This window comes from Fusarium oxysporum, chromosome VII (assembly GCF_013085055.1).
Source record: "Fusarium oxysporum Fo47 chromosome VII, complete sequence".
In the NCBI taxonomy this organism is placed as follows: domain Eukaryota; kingdom Fungi; phylum Ascomycota; class Sordariomycetes; order Hypocreales; family Nectriaceae; genus Fusarium; species Fusarium oxysporum.
In genome coordinates, this window is record NC_072846.1 from 579,698 (window position 1) to 595,298 (window position 15,601).

General features: G+C 48.4%; 4 protein-coding genes across 4 annotated transcripts; 2 read left to right on the forward strand and 2 right to left on the reverse strand.

The window, feature by feature from the left end:
• Positions 1-3,391: 3,391 nt before the first annotated feature.
• FOBCDRAFT_227309 (fungal-specific transcription factor domain-containing protein) lies at positions 3,392-5,245 on the reverse strand. Its single transcript, XM_054705410.2, has one exon. It carries the CDS (start codon positions 5,008-5,010, stop codon positions 3,499-3,501), a length of 1,512 nt encoding a protein of 503 aa, XP_054561385.2. The 5' UTR covers positions 5,011-5,245; the 3' UTR covers positions 3,392-3,498.
• Positions 5,246-7,745: 2,500 nt separating this feature from the next.
• FOBCDRAFT_321251 (Alpha/Beta hydrolase protein) lies at positions 7,746-8,747 on the reverse strand (the record flags this gene model as incomplete). The annotated part of the gene is made up of 1 exon (XM_054705411.1): positions 7,746-8,747. The coding sequence occupies one exon, from the start codon at positions 8,745-8,747 to the stop codon at positions 7,746-7,748; it is 1,002 nt and encodes a 333-aa protein (XP_054561386.1).
• Positions 8,748-9,744: 997 nt separating this feature from the next.
• On the forward strand, positions 9,745-10,758 carry FOBCDRAFT_203916 (uncharacterized protein; the record flags this gene model as incomplete). The annotated part of the gene is made up of 2 exons (XM_054705412.2): positions 9,745-9,982; positions 10,307-10,758. The coding sequence occupies 2 exons, from the start codon at positions 9,745-9,747 to the stop codon at positions 10,756-10,758; spliced, it is 690 nt and encodes a 229-aa protein (XP_054561387.2).
• Positions 10,759-13,531: 2,773 nt separating this feature from the next.
• FOBCDRAFT_295607 (Mis12-Mtw1 protein family-domain-containing protein) lies at positions 13,532-15,103 on the forward strand (the record flags this gene model as incomplete). The annotated part of the gene is made up of 1 exon (XM_054705414.2): positions 13,532-15,103. One exon carries the CDS (start codon positions 13,532-13,534, stop codon positions 15,092-15,094), a length of 1,563 nt encoding a protein of 520 aa, XP_054561389.2. The 3' UTR covers positions 15,095-15,103.
• Positions 15,104-15,601: the final 498 nt, after the last annotated feature.

Here is a 15,601-nt window from a genome sequence, read left to right on the forward strand (position 1 = left end):
GGAAGGAGTTGTGGCGAGTAAATTAGGTGAAAGTTCGGCTTGAGTGGATGGAGTCGCCTAGGGTACATGAGGTGAAATGCGACAAAATTCAAAGGGTTAGAGAACCAGGCTACGGGGCGGAACGGGAAAAATTCAAGCCGATATGAAAATTCGATGAAAAAAGCAATATAGTGCAGGTCTTCGTTCGCGAGTATCTTCATGGCTGGCCGAATACAATGCAATTGAAAATTTGGATTTTGTATGGGAGGAGTGAAATTTTGGTTATGCATTAGGTGGGGTTATGCATTAGGTGGTCCTGGATGGTAGTAGATATAATTATATAATTATAGGCTATTTTATATAGCAGGTATTAAGGCAGTATAGCTATTATGCTGTTAGTAAGAAGGGTTAAAAGGGAAAGTTAGGTTAAATAATATACTTTGCGATAGATAAATCAGGTGTGGTTATAAAGGTTAATTAAAAATCCTTTAGGTGGGTTAAAGGAAGAAGGTTAACCTAGCTACCGTAGCCACAGCGGATTCAAGGCCACTGGCGCTAAGAATATGAGTGATTGTGCCAAGGCCTGTGCTGACAACTCCAACTGCCACAACGTGAACTGGATGGGGACCGCTGAGGGCTGCTGGATAGATCCTGCTGCCGACATAGAGGGCATGGCTGTATAATTCTACCGCGATGCTCGATTTGATGCTTTGATGCCACAGCATCGAAGTCTGTCCGATTTTGATGACGTCAAGGTTGACAACCCTCCGTTCACAACAAGGGATTGGTAGGTATATGGTTGGTATCCGCGCATATAAGGCAGCTTTGCGCCATTTAGGTGCAGGGTAATTATAATGCCTTGTCACAATACGTTTGCACTTAGATTTATTCCTAATAATTACCCAACACGACTTACAAGACTAGTACCTTCTTTACCCCTGTAGTCACTATCTTATGTTATATTGTTTTAAAGCCAATTTGAAATAAATACTTAGAAACTCACACAATGTTCTTCCTTCGTTTTCGGAAGGCCTTAATTCGGACTGTAAAATACCATGTAGACAATGACATCAGTATTATCTTGAGATCGCTGTTCAGTATTGAAAACAAGTTTGTCGACTTCAAAAGTGCCAGAGGATCCAGACCCATTTCAACCCTTTATCGGCATGGTTCAGTTTCTACACGCAACAATGCGAAGTCTTATTCGCCCTACGCGGGGGCTACATCTACATTCTCCTGAGTTTACCTTGCCTTACAACCAAAAGGTTCAAATACGTCCAAAGCTCTATGCATCAACCTATGGCCGTCCAGATCGTATTATCGTTGCTGTCACAGGTTCTCCCCTCGCAGTAACGCTTCTGCAATGGCCGCGCGAGCGAGAAGTTAAAACACATGTCATCATATCGAAATAAGGAGGGGCAACTCTTAAATACAAGCTTAAGGCTCCGAATAATATACCCTAGTTTCTAGAATTACTTATAGCTATAGTATATGTATTGCTAAATGTATTAGCTTCTATCCTATTAAGTTTATTATATATAGAAAATATAATTATAATTCTATATAGTTAGTATAAAAACCATTACTAAAATATATAAGCAATAATAATAATTTAATTATTTAAGCAGTAAGTATAATACTAAAAAAGAAAATAAGACTTATCCTTACAGCCAGAGAAACCACTAAATAATATCTATTTAAAAAATATACTTAAAGTAATAAAAAAAAGAGAAATAGTATTTCCCCCCGGTAATGGTATTCTATACGGGGCTAAATTCAGTTTAAGATATAGTTAATTAAAGTGTAATGAGAATAATTAATCTACTGGATTCAAAAAGAGTTAAAACCAAGGATGAAGGTAATGCTCGGGGGACAGGCTTTAAGTGGACAGGTAAGGGTAATCGAAGGGGACAGCCATCGAGTTAATAACTACTAGTTTTTCTAATAAAACCATTTAACAGTATCAATCTTACAGAAACTAAGTTACACATTACAAAGTCTTTATCATATTTGCTAAAACACAGAGTTCATAACCTAGAATCCATCTACAGACCAAACCCAGGAAGCTGACTTAAATACTTTGAAGCATGCCACCTTCATGATCAGCGAATTTGATCAACACATTCCGTGCAAAAATTCATCCGTCAAACAATCCCTTCGGTACCCAAAGATCAGTTATTGACAGGAATGAACCCTGGGTTACAGAACCAGAGCCAGTGCCAATAGTGACTTGAACACCAGGAAGGGTCTTGGCTTCATTGTGAGACCATTGCTGGGCACCTGTAGTATTCTGTTAGCGCTTGTCCTCATACGATATTCGCCAACATAACTTATTGTTTGGACCTTGAGCTCCAATCGTGCACCTGGCACCTTTGTCTAGGGCCTCCATGTACTCGTAAGTCACGATATTTGGCCTTGCATCCTGAACAATTTCAAAGAAGTGGTAGTACGGGCTGCTGTCCCCGTAGCGAGAGACGTACCACTTAACAATAAGAGAGCGCGTAGGAGCCTGGCCTACGAGCTCATAGTAGATGCCCTGAGGTATCCTTGTAGACATACAGATAGCACCAGAAGGGGAATAGTGTATAGGCGGGGAGACCAGCGTTGCGAGAAGGCAGAGGTTGGTAGCTGTATGAGTGGTCACCCGTATCGAGGCTGAGGAGACCATTGATAGAGACAAATAAATTTGTGGAGGAGTGTCCGTGTATAGTTACTGGGAATGAGAAAACAACAGGGTAGAAAATGTCATCGTAGTTGTCTGAAGCGCCACCTAGGCTTCCAACGATAGGTATGGGGTTTGAGAGTCTCTAGATTATCATTAGCATTTATAATTTTGTGCAAACCTAACGCGAGTGGTGTGACTTACCACTGTGTTTGGAAGATTAGGCTTGTTGACCTCTTGGAGTTGGAGCTTGACTCGCTCAAGTTCGGCTTCTGCCGCCCGCTTCGCCTCCTCCTCAGCCTCTGATCTTGCTTGGGCGTCGGCATCATGGGCATTGGCAGCATCAACCTTGGCCTGCAGATCTCTAATGGACTCGTCAGAGAGGCGCTTCGCTTAGTTGGCTGCCTCAAGGGGCTGGTGGTCTTCAAGATCATGTGTGCTCAGCTGATCGATCTTGTCCTGGAGTGTCTTTTGTGTCTTTTGTGTAGACAGCTAAAGATCCTCGAGCAGCTTGAGCTTCTATACTCTTACCTCTCGTGCACCGTTGAGAATGGCCTCAAGAGTGCTGATAGCGCTGTCCGGACTGGCGACCAGTGTTACGGCTTGGTTCGCCGTAAGCTCCTATAAGCAGCTGTAAGCACCACTGTAATTGCTACAATAGCAGTTATTAGCCAATCATTTGTCCCGCGGCGTAGTGGTTAGGTGCAACTGTTACAATATAGAGCTATTACGGTGACCAATCGTAACAGTGAGATTAAGACGATAACTAGCAAAAGGTATGTATTTTTAGTTCTTAGGACCCTATGGGCGTTGGCCTACCGGGCGTGATAGACCTGTCTGTGCAGTAGGGAAATGGGTTAGGAAAAGCAAAGCTTCCAACCTTTTGCGAGACTTAATTCCAACCAAGACACGCCAACACCACTATCTTTCAAGGACCAGATTTCTTGCAGTAGTTCGATGGACCAAATCTGGACTGGGACCCGATTGATAGAGTAGAGCATCTTAAATTGCGAGATGGCTTTACACCTCCAATCATCGTCATGAGAGGTGAGCTCGGCTGCAGCGCTGAGTAGAGGCAGAGATTGAAAGTTGGCGCAAGGCTCAGTGAGCGGGATCTCCAGCAGATTTTCTATTGATTCCAAAGCAAGAGACAGGACGTTAGATGAAGATTTCTTTTGCCTATCATCAGAGTCAGACTGGCCATGAGCGATTGATGGCGAGTGTGGCCCAAGATCTTCGAATTGAAGACGTGTTTGGCAGCGCGTTTGATATAGCATCAGCAGCCCATGGTTCCGATAGGCATTGCTGAGGTTCTGGATATGCTTCGGCCCGCGGTTCGACGACCAGGCCAGCAGTCGCTGCTCGGCCTCCTTATCATCAAAAGTGGAATCTACCAGGCCGTGCTCATAAACCCGCTTACAGTACCGGCCAATATCGGCTATCATGGCATAGAGCTCGAAGGAGAAACCTACTATTGGATGGAAGGAGTGATGGTCCTGCTCAAGGGACAGTATATTTTGCATGATACATTGGTCTGAGGAATCACCAGTGTCATCAAGAAACGCGCACGTCATGTCCCACCAGAGGTACCAACCGGATAAGAGATGAGTGATGGAGTCTTGTCTAGCCTTTTTATCGACAAGGATGAACTGCATGAGTGCGCGTGCGCCGTCCAGGTGTTCTTTGCCCCACGAGGCGGGCTGGGGCTCGATCCACGAAGAGGATACTCCGAGTAGGAAGACGGTAAGTACAGAAAGGGGCGATATGGTTCCAGAATTCTGCAGGTCTTCGCGGAGGAGCCGTATAGCATGGCCACGCTCTTGGAGACAGACAGCGAGAGCTTGTCCACTGAAAAAGACCTCGTGACCGGCGCTGATGCTTTGTATTGCATGTAGAAGCGAGGGACTTGAGGCCAAATATGGCAGAAGGGGCAGGGCTAGTGGGTTATTATTGCGGTCAATACACAGCATCGGGCTGGCCTGCTCGACCCAGTGTTGAAGCAACCTCTTGTTAGGAAGACTATCACCAGGCCACGAGTCGAAAACGGTCATATCGGATAACCAGGGCACCTCAACCTGCCATTGCGCTGGGCGTTTACTGGCCATACAAACAGAGCCACGACGTTGGCACCGGAGACACACCGGAAAGGTCTCATCACATTTGACACGCCTGACTCGGCATTCCAGGCACCCATACCGGCTTTTAGTGTGCTGAGTTTTTAAGTCACTGCGGGGAAAGGACGTGGTGGAGACGGTTGGCGAAGAGGACGAGCGAGCGGACGGCGAAGGATCTTGAGCTTCGATGACCTTTTGGTACTTGCTGCCGCTTGCGAACCGGACCTTGTAAGAACGCCTATTTGATGTGCTCATGACGTCAGGGGGAGAGGGCGGGCAGGGCAGGGCTCAGCTGGAGAGAGGAGGGCTTGATATGACCTGTTGTGTTTGGATAGCGAGAATTTTCGCTTCTGAATGATGACACTGTAATAACTGCGTGTGACTTGGACTGCCCCGCACGTCCAATCAACTTCTGGTTGGACAGGTAACAACGGCCTTTGCCTCTTTAAGAGTTAGTGTGAACCTGGCATTAATCTGGATCTCTCCTTATAGTTAACGTACGTGATAAGCGAGTGTTACAAACAAGCGAGTGTTACACTATACTGTATAACCGAAAGTGCTAAGATTTAGCATTTTAAAAATTAACTAACGTAGTTGATAAGCAGAACTTATCGTTGGGTCGTTTTGCGGAGTAATTTCGGGAAATCGTATGTGATTACACAACTACCATCTGATAAGTGCCCGGCGCCGCGCACGCGAATATCTCGACGGTTAGGAGCCAAATCAATGCAATTCCAGGGCTGGAGGACTGCTACGCTCTGGCGGTCCGTTTGGTTCAAGAGCGACGCTGTATAGACGAGCGGGCGCTGAGATATTTGCGTGTGCAGCGGCTGGGGGGCCAGGCTTCGCTGCAAGGACTACGACATAGCAATGCGCTGATCCTGCTGCTCCTTAATCTTCAAAAAGAAAAAAAAAAAAGAATTAATAAAACAATACGCCTTCTAGATAGATAGATAGATACGGACTAGTTACCGCTATAAATATATAAAGATCCTGCCTGACGGCCAGCTTACCGTCGACGAGGGGCGGTCCACCTCCTCCCTAGCCGAGCCCAGCGCCCCCGATGGCCCTGGCCCCGAATCGGCCTTGGTCCCGGGTCTGGGTCATCGGGTACGGGGGTCCCTACCTGTACCCGTATCCGGCCCTGGCCCTGGCCCCACCGGCGGCGCTGTTTGAGCTCGTCGACGAGCCGGTTCAAGCTCCGGCCGGCGCGTAAGAGCTCTAGCTCTGCAACTGCCTCCTCCTCGCTCTTGCCGGACGCCGTGCGGGCCAAGAGCTCGTCCCAGATCACCTTCCGGCGACAGAACTGCACCCTGATCCCGTTCCCCGGGCGCCAGCGGCTTCCTCATGTCTCTTCTAGCACCCTATGCTTTAGCGCATTTAGTCGACCAGGCCGTACTTAATGGTTTTTAAAGCATTTTAATCAGTCATTTAAGACATGCCATGAGTATATGTTATGGCTAGGCAAAGGTGCTTTTCTTGGCGGTAGTCGATATGTAAATGCCAATTATGTGACGAATAGGGTTTCGAACAGGGAAACTAGTCCGTACTAGGTTTATGTTTGCAGAATGCGTAGGGCGTTAAACTGAGCGGGTTGGTTGTCACGTCTCTTAATGATCAAGTAATGCTTGTTAGGCTTATTGATGTAAAGAAGTCTTATTGATAGCTGGTGAGCTAAGTCTATGAAAGTGCTAATGAATGTGGTCTATATACTAAAGGTGATCCGAGAGGATCACTGAGGCAGTTGGATCACGGTGATCCTGGATCACGGTAGTTCCTGGAGCGTCGTGATCCTGTCTGTGAGGTGATCTAACTCTGATTGGTCCGTATCCATTTGGGGGCTGATGCCTTGCATGAGTTTTTGTGGGGTACACGTGACGTAACCGCTGGGGTCGTAACAAATTATATGGCTGCAATCTTATTAAGAGAGTTTGAATAAGGAGAAAAAGGACAAGTATTAGTATTCTTATTGTTATAGTACTCTGTTAATTTATATAATATATAGTAAGAAGTCTATTATAATTATTTTTTATTAATTACTTATTATATAATCAATTAGAATAATAAAATAATAGCTGCTGTTATGTTATATAGGTATAGTTTTTTAGGACTTTTTGCAGTTCCAGTTTAAGGCTTTAAAAGGCACGGCTCCTGCTGCAATAACAGATAGCCGCAAGTAGGTTAGAGGAAGGACAGGGTTAGAAGGTTCCTTTAGGTATTATTATAACCGTAACCCTACCCCAAAATCTGGATTTTCCTTTAACATGGAAAGTGGAAAGTTAAGAAGTAGGCAAGTATTTAAAAGGGTTAGTAGATAGGTTAAAAAGGAAGGTTATTTTACCCGTAACCCTAACCCTAACCCTACTGTACCAATTACCACTGGTAATGGGCCCAATACCAACTTTTGCGGCCCGTGCACCTTCCCCTTTTGGATCTTTAGGAGTTTGGGTCACTACAAGAATATTTGGTCCGTGCCCTTCCTCCAACTACCCAGGATCCCAGCGCTGATTCCCTGTCAACGCGAATAAAAAGCACCTAGTCCTACGTACCAAAATCAATTCTAGTAGAATTGATTTATTTTGCCCCACTTTACAAGGGGTAGACTTGATTTTTGACCGGGGGTAGAATTGAATTTCGAGAAACCACTAACTACATGGCACGTTAGTCACATACACATGGTAGAGTACAATGTTTAGGGCAGCAATACTGTCAGATATTGGGGTCAATTGTGTGTGTCCCCCTCTCTGTCCGATAGTTGGGTTGGAACCCTATTTCTATCTGTTCAGTAATGACCTATCTAAGAGGTTGTTACAGTGCTGAGACAGCTTTCTGACCGGTAGTTCGGTCATCCGGTTAGCCGGTCTTATTTTCACCAATATTCAACACAAACTGAGAGCAGGTGTTCGCCGGCACGCATTTCAGGATGGTCAGAGCAAAGGAAAATTAGAATTGAAGGCGGCGTAGTACGATCCAGAATGACGGTTGTCTCCCTAAAGGCCACCTTCTCGGCTCATCTCAAATATCTCGCGCCAAATCTCGTCCAGGTAGTACAAGGATGCGAGGTGCCCTCCTGGAACCGTCTTGAGTCTCGAGGTCTTATAGTTGGCAGCCAGCCACCCGTTTGTGCTTCCACCCTGGGGGTCCTTATCGGATCCCACAATCAGCACTGGCCGAGATGCGTGGTCATCGTCGAGCTTGGCGGGTTCAAAGCCCCAATCCGAGTGGATCACATCCGACACCTCGTGGAAGCCGCCCCATTGCTCGCAGCACCGGATGCCTCCCTTGGCGAACGCCTCGATAAACTCCTCCTCTGTCTGGCCCCTGTTGGCGAGAAATTCGGCCAGTTTCTTGCGCTCGTCGCCGTCCATCTTGGAGAACAGGATTTGGTCGAGGAAGCCCTTGGCGCCGTCTAACGTCTTGAACTTGGACGCGAGGACGGTGCTGAGGGAGCGCTGCAGGATGTGGAAGGGGATGAACTGCGACGGCGGTCCCACGCTGATCCAGCTATGCCATGTGAGCGTGCTGGCGTAGTCGACGTGATACTTGAACGGGGAGAAGCCGCCCATGAGAACACATCCGGCGATCTTGCGGCCCGCCGGAAAGCGGTCATACGGAGCGCCGTAGATCATCTGCGCCTGTACCGTACCGTACGACCCACCGCAGACGTACAGCTTGTCAAAGTCGCCCGTCGGATATAGGTGATTGAGGAGGGTCGTCATGTCCCGTACGAGTGCTACGTGGTACTTGTCGCCCGGCGTCCTAGCACTCGACTTGCCCATGCCGGGCAGCGTGGGATGGATCCAGTGCACGCCCACCTCCCGACATGGCTCGGGCACATCCGGGACGGAGCCGACGCTGTTAAGGCCGGTGAAGCTTAGCACGACGACGCGAGAGGCGGGAGGGCCGTTGTGGGCAAAGGCGAGCTGCCGACCCTCCCCGATGTCGAGAATGTGCTCCTCGGAGCCTTTGACTCTGTCGTATGGGGTGCTCATGATGAGGGCAGGTCAGGTTTGCAACGATGGGGAAACACACGCCTTTCTGGGTGCGCGAGAGCTTTTGAGGGCAAATATGAGACAATGGACGCCAATTGCCAATGTCGCTGCCTTAGCCGTTTCAGGTCGTATTTTATTCCAGCTGCCATCCCGCTCTGATAGTCGCTCGACCCCGGTCAGGCAACGAGGCCAATGGGCAGAGCTGAAACGGCCGATGACGCTATGGTTGACGTTGCCCACTCAAGGCACCAGCAGTTGAACACGGAGCGACAAAACGAGCTGGAAGACGGCTAGTCTCCTCACGGCGGGATACACCAGAGAAAAGATGGGGTTGGGGTTTGGTCTTGGTGCGCAGGTCGACGACTCACAGTTGGGCTCCAGCGTTGCTCCAAGTTCAATCAATACAGTTCAAGTCGACCAAAGAGGAATTCAATTCAATCCAAACAGAGGTCATCAATTAATTAATTCGATCCGAACAGTACTAAGCCCCAAGTTTTAGGCTCCCTACTACAATGATTACCGCGAACATTGCGACGCAATGCACATGTTCTGGTCCGTGCACGCTAGACGCCTCTCCAATTTCCCCAGGTTCGCGGATCTACGGTGGAACCCCTATTATTTCTCCATCATCAGACAACGTTGACTTTCCTTTCCTTCCCAACCAAGCTGAAGCTTTGAAGAACATTCGATACGTGTTTGCAATTGCCTCACCCTAGGTCACCGTCGCCCCTTTCGTTTCTTTCAAGCCCTAGTCCTACAGTCCAAAATCAACTCTAGTAGAGTTGATTTTATTGGCCCACTTTAAACCTAGTAGGGTTGATTATTGCCAGGGTGTAGAGTTGATTTGACATTGTTCTATATACAGGAATAGTAGCGCTGATCAGAACAGGGGTTGATCCAGAACGCGACGCGTCCTTTCGCGTAAAGTGCTATAGGGGTGTATATCATACTACCAGTTTCAACCACATTCAAAAAATCACACTGTCCTATACGGAAAATGAGCAGCTGCAAAGTCGGTATAAAAGATCATGTGGCAACTCTGTACAAGTCAGCGCAAGAAAGGGCAAGTAAGGCTGCCCGGGAGCGAGACCGGTCGAGGCGATATCGTTCAGCAGCCCGTCAGAACAATGACACACTTTCGGGCGGTTCTCATCCTCATGTCATAAGCAGCCACCCATCGAATTTTCCGGAAAACCCACTCATGGAAACAGCTCGAGAAGAAAGCTCTCTGCTCAGTATGAATCTTTTCTGTTTAAAATTCAACGTCGGGCTGATATTTTGACTTAACTGCACATGGTAACGAACAGCGCGATAACATTACCCTACACCAAGTAGGCGACCATCCAGTCTCTAGTATTCAAGAAGCCGAACCCCATCCCCTAATCGGTGTTGGAAAATCCGGGGATCCCCCTTCCCTTCAGGATTCAGACTAACAGTCTGAAAGTCCTAGATTTAAAGTTTAAAGTCCTAGATGAAATCATTTAGAGATATAAACCTGAGAAGAACTCTCATCTCACTAATGAACAATCAAGTTTCATAAAATATATATTTTCACCCAGCACTACTGCGCAATATAAACAACAATCGGTCGATCACAACGACCCACGAGCCGCCGACAATACAAGTAGACGAAACAGCCCTGCAACCGGATGTATCTACACAGTCGATCGGCCAATATGCAGATTCCCATGCCATCTGCATTGCGGCACAATATCCTGGAACCACAACTCATCAAGACGCGGCAACTATAGAGGATGAGGCAGAATCTACCTCGGCTACCGAACCCTCAAGCTTATATCTTCCTATTCAAGTCGAACGACAGGCCATTTATAGACCTGGTCGTCCTCAGAAGGACCCTGCCCTGTCGCCGCATGCGCGAACGCGTCTCCGTGTCCAACAATACCGCGACCAACTGTTGGAAAATCCGGGAATCCCCCTTCCCCTCAGGACTCAGACTGTTAGTCTGAAAGTCCTAGATTTAAAGTTTAAAGTCCTAGATATAATTATCTAGAGATATAAACCCGAGAATAACTCTCAGCTCAATAAGAAGCAACCAAGTTTTACAAAAAAACATTTCTTTCACCCAGCACTACTGCGCAATATAAACAACAAATACTTTACCTTTAAAGTTAAGGTTAGGGCTGCCTTATAAGAATAACATAGTGGGCTTTTTCTTCTTTTAATATAGTAAGAGATATTATATGGGAATTGCTATACGGCCATGACGTTTTGGCTACACGGGCATGGCTCTTACACGGGCATGACTTTTGTGGCATCTGATTCGCTAGATTTCCGTCGACTCATAGGTACATCCTCGCAAAGGCGGTGAGGCTAGCTTCACTAACAAGATCTCCTTTTCAGTGTAGAAGCAATTAGGTCGGGCCAGCCCCCTTCAGCAGATCTTGGTCTTGCGCAGGCGTCAGAATAAGGTCTGGTTCTCCATACAGAACAAGGCGAACTCTATTACGCCCTCGCAGGCAGCTATCTACATCTCTATTTCCTAACTGTTATACAAGAAAGAACCTCCTCGTCGCTCTCAACCATCTCCCACTGACTCCTTCGCCTCCGGATGCTTGGTTGCGTCCTCCGTCCGCTGGCACGTATCCCTGTAGTTCTTCCACCTCCCAGGGTAGCTGACTGACTGCATGTCTGGGGCTGGGATGAGGGACTGGCCTGTTGACTCTCTTCCAGGGCAAGTCTAGGAAGCGTCGACTTGTTCCGACTCCCAGGTAGTCGACCTCGCCTGCGCCTTGACGCCTGGCTAGCTGGTTTACTGACCGGTTGGACGCTGGACTGGCTGCTTGTATCGATAGCTAGCCAAGTCGGAACAACTTGTATAGTGTTCTTGGGCCTACCACGGAGAGCAGTGGCGATCTTGGGGTCGAGAATCCGTCGATAGGGATCTCGAGAGGTTGACTCTCGCAGCCGCCACCGTGGATGAACGTTCCACTTAGCAAAAGGCGTGCCAGACCCTATCTTCGAGTAGATCTTATGGCAACAGGGGATACCAAGCTCTACCGAAACTGAGCAGTCCTCACCACAATCCCCGAGAGGATCAGGGAGCGGATTCTTCCCTGTCGGCATCGCTTTCTTTGCTAGCCGATATTGCTTTGTGATAAGTCCGAGACCTTTCGACGAAATCGTTGTTCACCTAGGTACTCCGAGCTCGAGCCGAGATACTCGCGGGCAGTTAGTACCTCGTCCACTGCGCTGGCATGGGCGAAGCCCCGCTCCTGGTCCCTTATCATCTCCTGTATCGCCTCAACTAACCGATAGAGGTGGCTCATACCATTAAGAAGATAGCTTTTGACATTGTTATTACTTGCTTCTGTGCCGACAATAGTGACTTTGGTGACCAAAGTGAGTTTGAGGATGAGGATGGTATTCAGGTTGGTGTGAGATACATTGAGAAGGTGAGTTTGCTTTAATTCCTCATGATCGGCATGTGGCTAACAAACGACAGGTTCTCATCAAACTCAACACTTTATATGTTTAGTATCAGTGGGTTCGCAAGATAGATAGTATCAATTGAATTTGTATAAAAAGCCGCATAGTAATAAAAAGAAATGTTCGACACCAGTCCATGCCAATGCCTTCCCTCATGTCGTTCACATCGTCAATCTCATTGAGTGGCTGCACCCTTCGTCCACCCAGCCACCGACCGCGTTGCAAAAAGCTGTCTAGCAACTACCCTTTCCAACAATCACATTCCAGTTGCCCTACTGTGCGCAGTCGTGCTAGTAACCCGTTCAATTACTCAGAAACTAGCCCGTGCACGTTGCTAGGTCGTCCGTGCACGCGTCCCATCTTGTATTTCACTAAATTCCATCGAATCCGGCCCGTGAACGCATCAGTATCAGTATCAGTATCAGTATTTATTACGCCCGGGAGAACGGATCTCATAGGGCCGGTGGCTACGCTAAGCTGTCTTCTCTTCCCCGCTATTCATCCAGGCCACCCAAGAGAGCTCCACTGTCTCTGATGCGCACCCGCACTCGCACATGTTTGACTCTGCGGCGGCGGCCAATACATGGGCACCTAGGTGCCCAAATAAAATAGCGCATTAGTGATAGTGCCTCGATAAAAGAAACATGTATTTTGTGGATCCCCGGATATGTCAATACAGGGTGGCGGGGAAAACACCTGTTTGATTGGCGGCTGGGAATGGGCTCCACTTCCCTTATTGCAATATTATTCTTGTATCCAACAGAGGGGTGAAACCCCTCTTTGACAGACTGATCAAAGAATCAAGTCGACGATCAATAACATCACAACATTCTGGTCCACACTTGGATACACTCACCCCATCGTATTCGTGCGTATCTAACAACACCTAAAAGGACAGAACAGAGACAGAAGAAGAAGGACGAGCTCCTGGGGACTAGATTGATCCTAAAGCGCGAAAATTAACCCTATTTTAATTGGACATCAACCCTACTCGCGTATCCAACAATTCCCAGCCGCCAATTTAAGGTACTTTCGGGAACCTTTCGACAATTGAAGAGATACAGTTCGCGAATCACGTCGCGAACCGCAAACCTCCATCTACGAAGCCGCAAACTGACCGACATCACGAATTGCATTGCGACAGCATTTGAACGTTTTGAGCAGCATTTTGTTAATCATTGAGAGCACGTAAATCACGACGTGACGCGCCTCTTTGACCCTGCGCGACAGTTTCAGCGCGTCCACCACCGACCGTACCGCACCGCACCGACAACTTCCCGGCATCACGACCTCGGGAATCTAAAACCACATCGTCAACGGTCCCGAATGCGCCACCCATGACTACTCTAGTGACGACTCGGCGGCCGCTTCCAGTAATTAGCATGAGCAACGAGCACGGGCGACGGTTGAGCAAGCGTCTCGCTGCAGCGGCGGCGACAGATTATGAGCACGACGCTGACTTCGTATTTGTGCGAAAATCGAAGAGAATTAAGACGGACAAGACAGATGAACCGAAGCCTGAAACAGTGCCAGAGCCAAAGGCGGAACCAGTGAAGAAGCCTACAAATGGACGACCTGCGGCGAAGCAACGCGCTGCTAAGGCACCGACGACTAATGGAACGATTGTGGAAGAGGAGCCGCCCGAGAAAGAAACGAACGCGACGACACAGCCCACGACGAGGAAGAGCAGCAGACAAAAAGCGAGTGTTAACGCGTCGGTTGAGCGAGAAATCAACGTCCCTAAGAGACCATCAACCAGGAGGAGCACGAGACGATCTGGGGAAGCACAGGGGGAAGAAGCTCCTCAACCAGCACCAGCATCCATACCAGAACCCGAGCCTAAACCCCAACCAGAACCAGTACCTGACGCAGCGCCAACCTCCCATGTCAAGGAAACGCCTAAGAAACGCGAATCCCGCGCAAAACCTCCTAGACCGCCTCCGGACTGGAATAAATCGCCGCAACGCAAACCGCCTGTGCAGTCAGCCACAATTGCTCTGCCTATGAGTGATACGCCCATCATTAACAGAAACAAGGAGATGCGGAAGAAGGGGGGCAATAGCAACAGGCGGAGCAGTTTGGGTAACCGTGGAAGAAGGGCGAGCTCTTTGATCGAGAACGGCCAAACAGCAATACCCCACCGGGAGGTCAACCCGGCGGATTTTTACAAACACATTGAAGCCGAAGGCTCGACAGAGCCTCGGCGTATGAAACAACTGTTGACCTGGTGTTGCGAGCGCGCTCTGGCAAGGGAGCCTCCTCATGGCACACCGAATTCTAATGCTATTTTTGGTGCTCGTGCTATTCAAGACCAACTGCTAAAAGACTTTGCGGTTCGATCTGAGTTCTCAGACTGGTTTAGTCGAGAAGATGACGCGCCAAAAGTTCCTGTAGTGTTGAGGCCCAACCCCAGAAACATGGAGTTGGACGAGAAACTGGCCAAACTGGTAATCAACATCAAAAGATTACAAGATGAGAAGAAGGCATGGCAAGCAATACGAAAACCACCGCCTGAGCAATCGCCTCTCTTCTCCGAAGGCGAGACTGGGCGTATTGTTCTACCAGACTTTGATCTATTAGATCCCGACGAAGGCAAGATCAGAGGATTCCTGGCAGACGAGACAGCATCATTCGACGCTGTTCGGTCTGAGACAGAATCAAGGTTGCGGACTATTCAGTCGTCACTCGAGTTTCAGGTCGACCAACTTGCCGACAACGTTCACAGGCTCGAGCAGCGGGTTCTGGTTGCGGGCAAAGAAGCGGATAAGGTCCTTAGTGTTAGTGCCCTACGACTTCGACAACGTGAGGAGCGGGAGAAGGCGAGCGCAGGAACAAAGGACATGCCAGTCATCGAGGTTCTAAGGAGCCTAGAGAATATTCTACCTGAAGGAGGCGGGTGAAGGAGCAAAACCAGGAGCAATCATCCTTTAGGTTTACACCGCAGCAGAGCGGTCGTTCCTTCCAACCCTGTAAGAGGCCCATTACTGTGACAGTTGACTCAGTTTCGTCTGCTAAGCATGCGGTAGCGCCGTGATCTTATTTCCGTACTACGTACCCTGACCCTACAGCGGGATGCAAGAAGCTTGAGGATCTTTGAAGGTACCAAAGCAGCCCGGTCTAGCCATGCAGGGTGTCGAGGAGTTTGCCCAACTGCCAAGTCAGACTTGGCAAGTCTGGCAAGAGCTAATTTATTTTCAACCTCATTGAGGAGGGCTGAAACATTTCTAGAGATTTATCCCGGGCAGGAATCGTCTTAGCATAAGCAGTGCATTTCCAGCACCAAATTATCGCTCAAATAGCGGCTATTAATCATGAGAGCCCAACCGCCTATCGCATCCCTGCCAAGGATATACAGAAGTAAGTATTCCTATCACGTCATTGACCAAAGCGGGCTTTCATCATCTAGG

Excerpts from the sequence above, each read along its gene's own strand:
- FOBCDRAFT_227309 (XM_054705410.2), bottom strand. The coding sequence starts at position 5,010 with ATGAGCACATCAAATAGGCGTTCTTACAAGGTCCGGTTCGCAAGCGGC.